This window comes from Saccoglossus kowalevskii, chromosome 2 (genome assembly GCF_978046115.1).
Source record: "Saccoglossus kowalevskii chromosome 2, keSacKowa6.1, whole genome shotgun sequence".
Lineage (NCBI taxonomy): Eukaryota > Metazoa > Hemichordata > Enteropneusta > Harrimaniidae > Saccoglossus > Saccoglossus kowalevskii.
Window position 1 is genome coordinate 16,805,159 of NC_140642.1, and position 12,573 is coordinate 16,817,731.

Sequence of the window (12,573 nt, forward strand, 5' to 3'; positions counted from 1 at the left end):
AACAAGATTCAATGGTGTAAAATAATATTCATGGCCGCGTAAGATTTCTACCAGTACCGGTATTAAACATGCAAGATTTCTACCAGTATTAAACATGAGATCTTACCCGTGATTTGACTGCTTTTGCTGTCAGAGGCCACGAGTTATAGGTAGGTACAGCAGAGTATGGTGAAAACTTTTGACGCAGAAACTCCCTGGTAGTTGGATCATCCCAAAGATAGGGTATGTTCTCCAAAATACCCCTGTAAAAACTGAACTCTTTGTCATCCACACAACATGATACATCAAGATCTTCCATGACAGTATTTCCAAATGGCGCAAAGAACTTCCAATGCTTTACCAAAGACAAGCAACAGAGGACTGGCACATACGGGTTATATCCATCATACTGCGTTTTTTTTTATATATATAAAAACAAATGGAATCGCAGCGGAAATATCCCGAACAGTTCATCCAGTCAGAAGTATGCAAGTTGCAAGGTGCATTCAACTACATCAAATGTAATGATTGATGTGTATACAAATAGGACCTGCAACTAAACCTGCAAGTGACACTAGGCACCATGGGGCTCTTGAAATGCCATCAAAGTTATTGAGACTTGTTGACACAGGACTTCAGTAATGTGCAAATTTGTGGGGTAAGGACATACAGCAAAGATATCTGCCCTTGAACATTGGACGGTTCAGCAAGCAGAGCTATATTTACTGGCACACACAAAAATAAGTAAATTAGATATGAAAAGAAATATTTCTATTATCGCTAAGAATCAAAACCAGTTGTTGGTATATTACCTGCAATCTAAAGTGATAGATCTAATATAATAAACTTCAAGTAAAAGGCATTCCATCCTGGCATTATGCAATTGGAAGGCCATATTTATCACACTTACACAAGGCATCCAAGTAGCCATGATCATATCAAATATCAATAATGAAAAATGAGTACTGGTAATTACATTTTGCTTTCATGGCGAACACAAAACATTTTGTATGCCACCTAAAATCATTCTAGGTCCTTTACTTGGTCAAAGTGATTACACTAAGCTAGTACCTGCCAGTTACATGAAATCGAATACAGAGTCAACAATTCTATGGCTTTTGGAATTTGCAGTGAAACAACCACCCTATCAATAATCAGTACAACAGAGAAACGCAAAGAAAAAAAAAGAAAGATACAAACCAGCTGGATTCATATACATTATTCTGACAATTTTAAATCACCATGCTCAGTCGACTATACTGAATTTGTAAATACGTCAACTTTGAAACTATTTAATTTGAAAATACTGAAATAACATTAATAGTTGCAGGATAGACAGAATGCAAAAGTTTAATTAAATCCAGTCTACTGCATCAACTGAAATGCAAAATGGAATCACTGCAATGTGCTTATTGATTTGCTGCAATAGCAAAATATTTATAGAATTGTTAGAAATTAAATCTAGTGTTGTAAATAGACTAAGGGAAATAAGGAATAGGATCTTATTTGTTTTAATACAAGACTGTGATGCATAATATGCCTTCAGGATAGAATGCAAGACTCAACACTGAGGGCGCTGTACACCACTAGATATCAGAGTGGGGAATCTCACTCACATGTGCACTTGCAATTTGCACCAAAACTCAAAAAATAACATCATAGAAATCCTGTTACGGAATCGAGGGGTGCGTGCCTTGCATGAACCAATCTGGTGTCTAGAATGTTTGTTGCTTATGAAGTATCAATTTGTTGTAATTGTATTGATCAATAAACATATACCGTACTACTTGATTATTTAGTGAGATTGGGTATAAAACATCCACTTGTAAGTTAAATTTAATATTGCTATCGCAAGTTGACAACATCCAACATCTATATTAATGAGGTTGACAGTTGCATACTCTATATATATATATATATATATATATATATATATATATATAGACAGTGACTCAAGGATGAATTTTACCACATTGTATCTCATGACGGATAACAACTATATAATATTTGAAAAGGAGTGGTAGGTGATCAACAATAAACTAAGTTAACCTTTTCACCACAAGAGTTTCTCACCCAAATTTTTTCTTATATTCTTCAATATTTCTGTAAATGAACCCTAATTTTGGAGCCAACAGACAAAATTTGAGTCAATTTTCAGTTTTTACTCAAAACATTTGCCTATTTTTTGTCGGGACTTTTTTTGTGATGAAAAGAGGAAACTGGTGGTGAAAAGGTTGCATAAAGCATCAGTGATCTACATAATACCAGAGGTACATTACTTGGGGTTTGCAACTCGCATAGTACTGTATGGTGACATCATGTCAAGATCCCATTGAAGTCTCATCTCTAGATAGCGAGACTGAGGCTACGACCTTCTGACATGACACATATCAATGTTCAAGGTTTGTAATGAAAAAATAAAACTTTTCTTGCCACTATCGTAGTGAAAAATGTAATACATCGAAAATGTACAGAAAATATAATTCTCGTAATCCGTCATATCGTGGGCAGCTTTTTTGATCCACCTGGACATCCCAGTATCCTAGTTACCTCGGGCATGCGCATTCGCATTTTTCTGAGTTGGAACGCTTATGCGAGAGCGAGATTGTAACGGGATCTTGGTATCATGTCACCGTAGTTGCAAACCCCAAGTTATGTACCTCTGATAATACTTAATAAAACTGCAATGCATTATGGCTCACAGGTAATGTTTTTTTTTTTTATAGAAAACCTAAAATAACGTAGAAGTTGCTACCACACCAAATACGTATCTGCTCTATCCCCCCCCCCACTCCCCATCTTGTAGCAGATTGAGGAAGCGCCGTCGAAAAAAAATAATGTGTGTAACAGTCGTCCAAATAACAAATATTTGAAGTTATATAAACCTAAGTGACCATAATTACACGAGAAAATGCGCACTAACTTACATTTTGTGAGTATTTGTCAACATTTCGACACAACTACTGAAGTTATTGTTTCCAGATCAGACCACCGGAAGTGTTCCCAGGAGGTGAGAGGTGCAAACAATTAAACGTCCGACTATACCATTTCGACGCGGGGCAAGTTAAATATACTTTCGAATATCCACTGTATTGAACAGCGAAAAATGTGTGCTGATTTAAGATTTATGCGGGACATTAGTTATTTAAATTAGTTTTAAAATTGTTCATTAAATAAATGGTAGGAAAAATTCACATTGCTGATGTCTATAGAATGGCTCACAAAACACCCGGGGAACATCCATCGCTCCAACCCGTAAACGCAGTTCATTTTGTCGTTTTAACTGTGAGGGCAGTATACACAAACTCACTCAAAGATCAAGCTCAGGCCACAATCCCTCTATAGATAGAGGGACATTGCTCAGGCATTTTGTTTTCATTGTCAATAATGTAAGCCAATTAATATTCCCACGACTTGCCTCATTTGATTTTTATAAATAAACATCTGAGGGGAGATTTATTAGTCTACCGGAAATACTGGTTTCTAATGGATTGTAAAATTCTCAGCTGGCGAAAAATGCTGGAAGGAAAAATTCAGCTAAATATTTTGTTTTTATGAGGATACGTTAGTGTTTCTTTACATCATTTTCACTCGGTTTTATACTAAGTAAACATTTGCACATGACACGAGGCAGGCTGTTAAATACGCTCCTCCTACAAGCTCACATTTGCGGCGATATTTATAGTATTTGACACTGGTACTAATCTCGTGTACTTAATTTCGAAAATGCGTGGATACGAATTGAAAATATCGCAGGTACGTACTCTGGCCATAATTGATACAGAGTACTTGGTACATTCAATATTGCGGATGGGAGGGAAGAAGAATTTAACATGGCGTAACACTTGCCAACATTTTCACCTAACTACTCCCTGTAAGAACCACATACCACGTGCATTAGTCGTTATTTCATTTTATACTTTTTGTGCCAGGCAATAGTTTCAGACATAGTTTCAGTCTATTTTATGTAAAATGTGTGTATTTTGAAACCGTATTCCATTGGTTGACAATTACTAATGCATCTTTTCACTTCCCCTCTCTTTCCACTTCAAATGGCTGGCTTCTTCGTACAAAATATTAAATAACACATTTGTGAATAGAAACGTAACATGCAAAAACTGTCAATTGATTGGTATACGCTCAGGGGTGTACATTCCACATAAAATGGATGCACCTGTTCCAGGCACGAGATCATCCAGTGCGTTATATTTGCCATGTGGCAGAGAAGCTGACAAACATGTGGCATGGTGGTGATGGGGGTACTTGACACATTTTTTGATTAAAGAGCGTTTCATTGGCAAAATTCAAACGGAGAGCGAAGTTAAAAAAATAAATTGTCCGGGAGCGTGGAACTGCCATGTATGCTTTTACTTCCAAAGAATGCAAACACCGATGGGCACATTTTGTTTGTTTTCGTGTTTTTCTTTCCAAGCGTGGATACGCTGGACTGAAACCAGGTCGAAGCGTACTGGTGAAAACTAACATCCTATGCAGGCATATATTAAAGTTTGACAACCTGTATACTTCATCGTCGATTCCCAGGGTAGCTCTTAGTTTAATTCAAATGGCATGTTCGCGAATTATCAGAAGTATTTCACATAATTTGTTATCTGTAACCATATGAACCCAGGATTATTATGTAACATTCCACGCTGAAACATACCTCACGCGTAACATGGCAAGCCACGCCCCGTTAGAGTCTGAATTTTGGGGGGACACTAAACTACAGCTTCAACCATGTTTGCGATGACTATAAACTTAAAGTTCAAACATGATTTATGTGTATTTTTTGTTGACGATGATGGACCTAGTCAACGTAAGTATTTGGAGTATCCACAAAGAAAAACATTGCCGTTGGGCATTGCATTATCTGATGGAAACAAGCTGTCCATCCTGTGTCTGTGTTGTTGAACACACGGTATGACGAAGCTATTATATCAAAATGACTAAATCACTTGACTTGGACATACCATTTACTGAAATCTCACCAGACTAAATACGATAAAACTTGGGTGTGATTTTACAGCGAACTCAGGCTGAAGTGGCAGTCAAAACAAGTGCCGCATATGCAGTCCTCTGAGAAATCCTACCTTTTTTTGTTCTTATAATGGAAGCAACCATTTATAAACTGAGAGGGGGGTTATGATATGGAATGTCTGCACATATTAAAAACGTCAACATTTCAGAGGTGTATATAAATTCAGTATACATCACACAATGCATACACAACAAATGTTTCCAAAATAGTATTTGCATGCCATCACCTGATTTGTAATGGTTTATCCACAATGTTATGGGGGAAACTCAATAACGACTTTGTCGACGTCATTGGTAATTAAATTAGTACCAGACTTTCCTTCGCTGTAATTACTATGTTTTAGTGCGCCCACTTGAAACACTAGCGGTCTACTCAAAAAAAAAAGATAACGGCATCGCTCTCTTTTCATCCACGCATGCACGTAATTAAAGATTTGAGCTTCAGCATTACAGCATTCACTGGCTTCTCGTGTTTCACCGCCGTATGGCAATGGGGTACGCGCACACATGCACGGTGATACCATGCTACGTCATGAACACCCCCAGAATTAAAAGAAAAATTTTGTGAGACTTTTTTGCATGGCTATTTTCGATACACCATTGACAGTTTACGACTAAAGAGAACTATTCTCAAGTGAGGTTCTGTAACAAAGTATAGGCATTTCTCTAGAGAGCTATGTCCCCTGTCATTGCTAATAAGCTTCGAATATGGGTACTTAGACACAGTGGACTGTCTGAGATAATGGGAAGCTGCTAGACTGAATCATACTATCTATGTTTTTTTACGAAAAGCCTTTTAAGTCAATAGACGCTCACGAAAAGAGCTCACACAGACACAAAACGCGGGAATGTAACACTTTCTGCAGGAAATCGACAAATCCAACTTGCAAGATGCTTACACTGAGGTGGGGTAACACGAGACTCACTCCATGTAAAGAAAGGGCAGAGAGGTTAAAAAAACAGCTGCAACTACAACTATAAATTTTGTAAAAAAAAGTACACTAATGGGAAAAATACAGCATCGTGTTAAATTGGCAGATTCTTTTTTTTTCACTTGGAAAGAGGTCGCTGCATATCTACTATATTTTGATACACTGCTACATTTCCATCTTTCTCAGCCCGTTGAGAGACGTGCATTCATGGAAGAGGGATAACACTGCCACGCCCACCTGGTTATTTTTTCTTCGGGGGTCAGTGTCGTATTGCAAACAGTATATAGTAATTGCAAATAGTTTCATGATCAAAATACAAGATTGGAGTTACTCGTGTTTGTTAACACTAGTATCAATTTAAATTTAACATTCGAAAGTTTTATGCAAAAACTAATAAATTATTTCCTTCACAGAAACCTCTCCGCAAAATATTCACATTAAATATATATATATATACATATATATATATGTGTATGAGTGTGTGTACATATATATATATATACGTGTGTGTACAAACCGCTCGTTTCAGTGAACTACGGAGATGATATTTTAGCCTAACATCTATAACTCGGTTTGATACTGCGCCGACTGGATATCCATCTGCACAGAAATTAATGAATCTTATGAGATTGTAATGGTAAACTTGTAAACTATCTGGCATGTTAGTCACAGACAGGACATATTTAGTAATTGCTTGAGATTGGAAAGTTACACGGGGTCGAAGGTTATAATAGAAATAGGTAATTTGATGTTTATTTCATTTGCGATGTCAGTCTAAGTTACTCTTCCCCTCCGTCTCAGGTGTTTCATTCAATATTACCGCACAAGTATTTTTTTTCTATTAGAATAAATACCGCCTAGGTAATGAAATATGAGAGGTGTACAAAACAGACATCGTCGATATAGCACAATGAAATTTGACAGTGTCGCTGTATTGACAAGCAAACTCAGGAAAGAGTTTTCACGATCGCATTAACATTCATCAAAGGTTAGGGGGTCATTTAGGAGGATGCGCTTGAGAATAGTATAACAGTCAGATTGAATGTTTGTTGTAATTGGACGAATCTGAGCGGAGCTAATTTCGAATTTGTTATGGAAAACTCTTTCCCTCAGTTTGTATATTTTTTTTTTCGTTTTTCTTTGCGTGCGCTTATGCCTTAACACGAAGGGTGCCGTTCAGTTTCTTCTGAGCGCTTCTCTTTCGCTAATAAAACGTCATGTCCACTGTTCTCTGAAACCATATTGGCACCTTGACATCATTTCTCCCAATTATTTCAATATTATTCTTATGCAAATAATTGGAGTTTCTTTTTTCCAACACTTTGATGCGGTAAAAAAGAACACGTGTGTCGGTGCGCAGTCGTGTTAGAGATACTTCAATTAGCGATAATCATATTAACTTCAAAGGAAGCCTGGTATGCACCCCTGCTGATGTCTGCATGCATCAATTTGTGGCTATATCCTGTTTGAACTATCCAAGGTTAGCTACCCAAGCTGGCTAATCATCGTACTGTATAATGCACGGTACACTGTCGGGTATTATAGTAAGATACATTTCGAGACTATTTGTTATCGGGAGGTTGAAAGAAGTATTAAATTAAATACAGTTATTAATATGTACGCAAAGTTGTATGTGAGGCGACGCTGAGACACGTCATGGAAGTCAAATGATGGAACGCACTCCGGATCCGCATCGTGGATTTAAAATGAGAACATGGCAGAGTTACTGTATATAGTATAGTGTTAAAACACCTATATCCGGGGAAATAGTTTCTAGCAGATGTAATATGACTACATAGCGTCATTTCTAATGCTAACATGAAGCTACATTTGCATTTCGCTTGTGCGCCTAGAACTAAAAGACATCAGCCATTAGACTCCTGATAAAATACACCACCCTCTATGACTGCTTTATCTATTTTCTTTTCACGTAACCAACCCCTTCCTCCAACAACAACATAAACTAGCAACCCTGGGGAGGGGAATTTTATAACGGTATTTGTCGTATTCAGCAGTTCAAAGCATGTTCCATGTTCGAAGCATGTGTTTTGTACAAGGACAGCAAGTCTGCAACATAAACGTTCGAGGGGGGAAGTGACGAAATTTCGATTCTAGTTATGTTATTAAATGCTCGGGTGATTTCACCCGAAGGAACGTTGTACCAATTAAAATACTCCTGCTTGGTGCGTTTCATGATGTATCGCTGGAAGTCAAGATCTAACTCCTACACTAATCAAACACTAATTGACCCGCGATAAACACAGGAACGGAAAAGTTTACATTATACCGAAGCATAAGTCTGCAAGGTTATGAGTGCTAATTAGGACCGGTTGTACATTCCTGCTATTCAAATGTTGCGATCGTCCATGCATATTGTACATTGCAAAGAATAGTAGCGACACGAACTCGATTATGTATCCATCAACAGTGTGCTACATTATTATTATTATTATTATTATTATTATTATTATTATTATTATTATTATTATTATTACCTTCGAATGAACGTCTGAACACTAGGGGATAGTATGAACTATTCTTTTGTTCAATGTTACTAAATAAAAAAGGAAACCTGAGACGCCAGGCCAATTATCAAACAAATTGAATAATCTAGGCTATATAGCTATTTAATGAGGTGGGTTGAGTTACAGATTTAAAAGCTGCCTGATAATGGTAGGGGCACGTAACCTTTACATAATATTTGTCCAGCATCCCCCGCCCCCGCCAATCTAGCACACAATAATGGCACAGTTCCATCGAACCTCCAAAAGATTCTGGAGTCGGTGGAATGCATCTGTTCGCCAGCGGAGTTTTTTGTTGTTTTATAAACTCCAGCTTACGATCATGAGATAAATATTGATAAACGTATTCAAATACCATCTTCGGGAGAAACCACATGCGCGTCATTCATGCAGAAACCCATGCATGTACAAAATAGCCATCCAATGAATGCATTTATGATCCTCGTTTCCTGGACGATCAAAGGACGGTCGATGGTCATAGTTTATGACAACTAATACCTTCCATGTGAAAACTAAGACTTTGATATGTATTTTGTGCTGAATCGCACTTGGAGGATTTTCCCTGAGTGCCTTTTAGCTAATCCCGTAAAATGCCCTCATTGAATAAGAGTTCGTCTGTTCAAAATTGGACAGATAGCGAATCATTAGAACACACTAAGACTTGTTTGAATGCCTTTATCTCTAATGGTCCACTATCAAGACGCTTTCTTCCAGCAAATATCTAGGGAGGGGGGGGTCTGCATGGCTGGAAATTGGTATGCCATCTATCTTTAAAAAACTTCGAATCAAAATATTTATTTATGGCGTTGTAGATCACATTCATTGTAACTTGCCAGTAAATTAATATTGATAGAAAACAAAACTTTTAGCGAGTTACCATGGAATGCAACACCTTGGTGTTAAACAAGCAGGTCAATTGGAAGTATGGCCCTTGGGAGGTGTAAGACCTTAGATCAATGTATAGCTGAGCAATCTTCTAGTAGCGCCGATGTGACCTGTTTGACTCCACATACATCCGCTAAGACCTTTTTTTTTTTTTAGAAATAAGTCAGTCGAACCCAAACATTTAACACGTTTCTGTTTGGCTTTGAAATGGCAAAGTATTAGTACGAGTTGAGTTAAGTAAATACTAGCACACTGTATGTAAATGGTAAGACTAACATTATGTCACATGTGGCCGGCTTTTGACCGGAATCGCCTGTATTGACATTCAACGTGCAAGAAGTTTGTTTGCCAAGCTGGCAGGCATTTTACACACATTGCGATATGCTTTGCCACAACGTCAGAGCATGGATCTACACACATATGGATGTTGGCGTTAGCGGTCGATATATAGCTATGACAGTTCTGTCACTGCGATCTGCTCATATTATAAACAGTATAGTAGTTGTATGGCTTCGATTGTAGCTGACATTGGCAATGCGGCTGGCCACTTTTCAACAATTAGATTACCTCCACGCCATAAATAAAACACTAAAGCATATATATTAGGCAAACATATGTTGCATAGCTTACCTTTGCTGGTAACGTCCCATTCAATATCTTCGGCGACATCAATCGTAGAGCTTGGCGTTTCATTTCGATGAGTCTGGTATTGCAATGTTCACACCAAACCCCGGCTACGTTGCTGTTTTGTCCACAGCCGGTACTCGGTGACGAAGACCTTGGCATTGTTGCCGATGACACAGTATTTGCACTAGCATCCAGGTGTTGCTGACGACCAGCCTTTGCTCGTTCCCGTTCTCTCTCCGCTATGACATTTCCAACCGGTGTAGGAAGGTGCGACACGACGCCTTGTTGCTGGGCTTTTCTAAAAGCCGCCTCATATATCCGTGTGGGTAGAGCAGGGTAACTTTGTGCTGGTTCAACTGCCTGCTTAAAACCAAGAAGAATAAAGAAAATAAGCTGATCCAAGGTCGACGACTTAAAGTTGTCCTGGAGACGCGTGATATTTGTAGTTCAAGTCCATTATTTAAAAGTTGTGAATTAATTTGAATATCAATGCGGAATAAGGATGGCTGTGTGCTGTGGTCTTGGTCATTTTAAGAAAAAATATAAGCTTACCATGTTTCTCCTAGCCTCGTTCATAAATCCACCTCTACTATCTTTGGCCACTGAATTCATACTTATGGTTTGGGTGTAATCTGCAGATTCCTGCGACAAAAAACAAAAGTAAAATAGTTCTTATAAATATATACATGATACTTTTACACAATCCAAAACAAAATGTTTACGTACACTTTTAAACGGGGCTTACTAGCGTACAGTGGATTGAGGTTCGGCTATACTGGTCATGGGGCTGTGGTACACAACAGCGCGTTTATTACACCATGGTTATCGGAGCTATCCCTGGTGTAGTGGAACCACTACAATACGGAACCGGTATTCAATGAATCGGTCAAGTTCATCTATTCACGGCCGCTGTACCATCAGACCCCGTCACTGTGCGAATGTGCATATATACATTGTGATCTATACGTTGAACTTAAACATATGCGTATATGGTATATTCAATTAATCACTCCAAATATTTGAATGGGCTGTTCCAATAATACATACACACCCTCTGCGTGAAAGAAAAAGAATACTACACATGCCAGTACGGCGTCTCGCCTCTAGTAACCTCGTTACCAGCAATATACATTGGGCGGAAGGAAGCCCTGTGGAAAACCCGCTTGCCTTCGCCTCTAAAAAATAAATGGAGGCTCGTTATATTTATTTATTAATCAAATAAATGGTTTGATGCGACTGAGTATATTGTTAATTCTCATGGTCTCGTCAAATCTTCATTTAAACGTATTTACAGTGTCGGGTAGGTAATATATGTTATATATGGGTTGCTGAGATCGCAGCCATAGAGTGGCCCTATTAGCGAAGTGTAGTATAAACTATTATTACAAATGAGAAAAACAATATTTTACGTTTAGAGAACGTTTCGCGGAATGATGAATTCGCAAGCCATACTTTTTTTGGAGGTTTGTGTTGTAGGTTGCCTGCCCGCTTCACTGGTCTCCATGCGGGGTTGAAAGTCTATATCACTCAGTTTGTAATTAGCCGTCGTGGTACACTAGATAGGGCCAGGCAACACTCAAGTTGGGGTGCGTCAGGCATTCTGCCGCCACAAAGGTGTTATATATTGGAATTGTAAATAGTAAACAATGTATAGAGGACGCACTACAAAAACAAAATCTGCTACGATAACGTTATATACCCTCTGAGATCCTTGTGTAAAGATTGAAACGCCGCCCAAGGTACATGTACATCATTTCACCTAATTTTCAAAAGTTCGTGCAAAGTAAGAATATTATATCTTCAATAGCGCTCTATGGTTTAGGTGAGGTATTCCAAGTGAGCCATCAATTCCTGACAATCAGTGAAATGCTTTTTACCGATTAACACAATTTACATACTTTATGCAATTTCGCCGGTCCCATTTATACGGCACTCACCGAGGATATAGTCATTTGATTCCCTTTACATAAACAGTGTAGAATATTCATGACTGTGGCGAGGGACATTTCTGAACTACGAAACGCAACCAGACTCTGTAGGATCTCTCCCCAATTAACTTTAATTTTCCCTTTGTCGGCGTCTCAAGGATGATACCAAGTCAGGTTTACAACTGGGTATGGGGGGAGGGGGTCAGACTTCACTGAAGAGAACATATGTAGAGGGCATACTTTGTCCATCATTTCCGTCGTGTTTATCGGACATTAGTGCTGGAACCCAGCGCTCTTTTATTTATGCTATAAACATAAGTATTACACACACCCATATCATAGCCAATACGTTTCATTGTGGACGTTTTAGACTAAAAGAAACACGCGAAGCGAAGAATAATACAGAGACTTCGTCGCTCCACAAATTACGTCCGTATTAACAATAATCTTATTTGTTAACGTCACGGTCTGGTGAACGGGTAAATGTTCGGCAGTTTAAAGAATGGTCGCGACTAACACACTTTTCAGACAGGAATTTTCTGAAACGCAATTATTCATTGTGATTTCAAATGGTTGCAAACGCTATACGGAAAAGCCACAAAGTCGTTGTTTCCTTGGAAACAATTTCGAGTACCACCATTTTTTTAATTTTGTTTTTGTTAC

At 38.3% G+C, this 12,573-nt stretch overlaps 1 protein-coding gene across 3 annotated transcripts in view; it reads right to left on the minus strand.

The window, feature by feature from the left end:
* LOC100377557 (uncharacterized) overlaps positions 1–10,631 on the minus strand; it is a 70,471-nt gene extending 59,840 nt beyond the window's left edge. For 2 of the 3 annotated variants that reach the window (XM_085492296.1, XM_078005316.2), the window contains exons 1-2: positions 10,535–10,631; positions 9,986–10,342 (exon numbers count right to left, since the gene is read on the minus strand). In XM_085492296.1, the coding sequence (XP_085348422.1) occupies positions 9,986–10,342; positions 10,535–10,594 (417 nt within the window). In that variant the 5' untranslated portion in view covers positions 10,595–10,631. Of the gene's footprint in view, positions 1–2,906; positions 3,015–9,985; positions 10,343–10,534 lie in introns of those variants that run through there. The other variant, XM_085492301.1, reaches the window with a different exon arrangement.
* Positions 10,632–12,573: the final 1,942 nt, after the last annotated feature.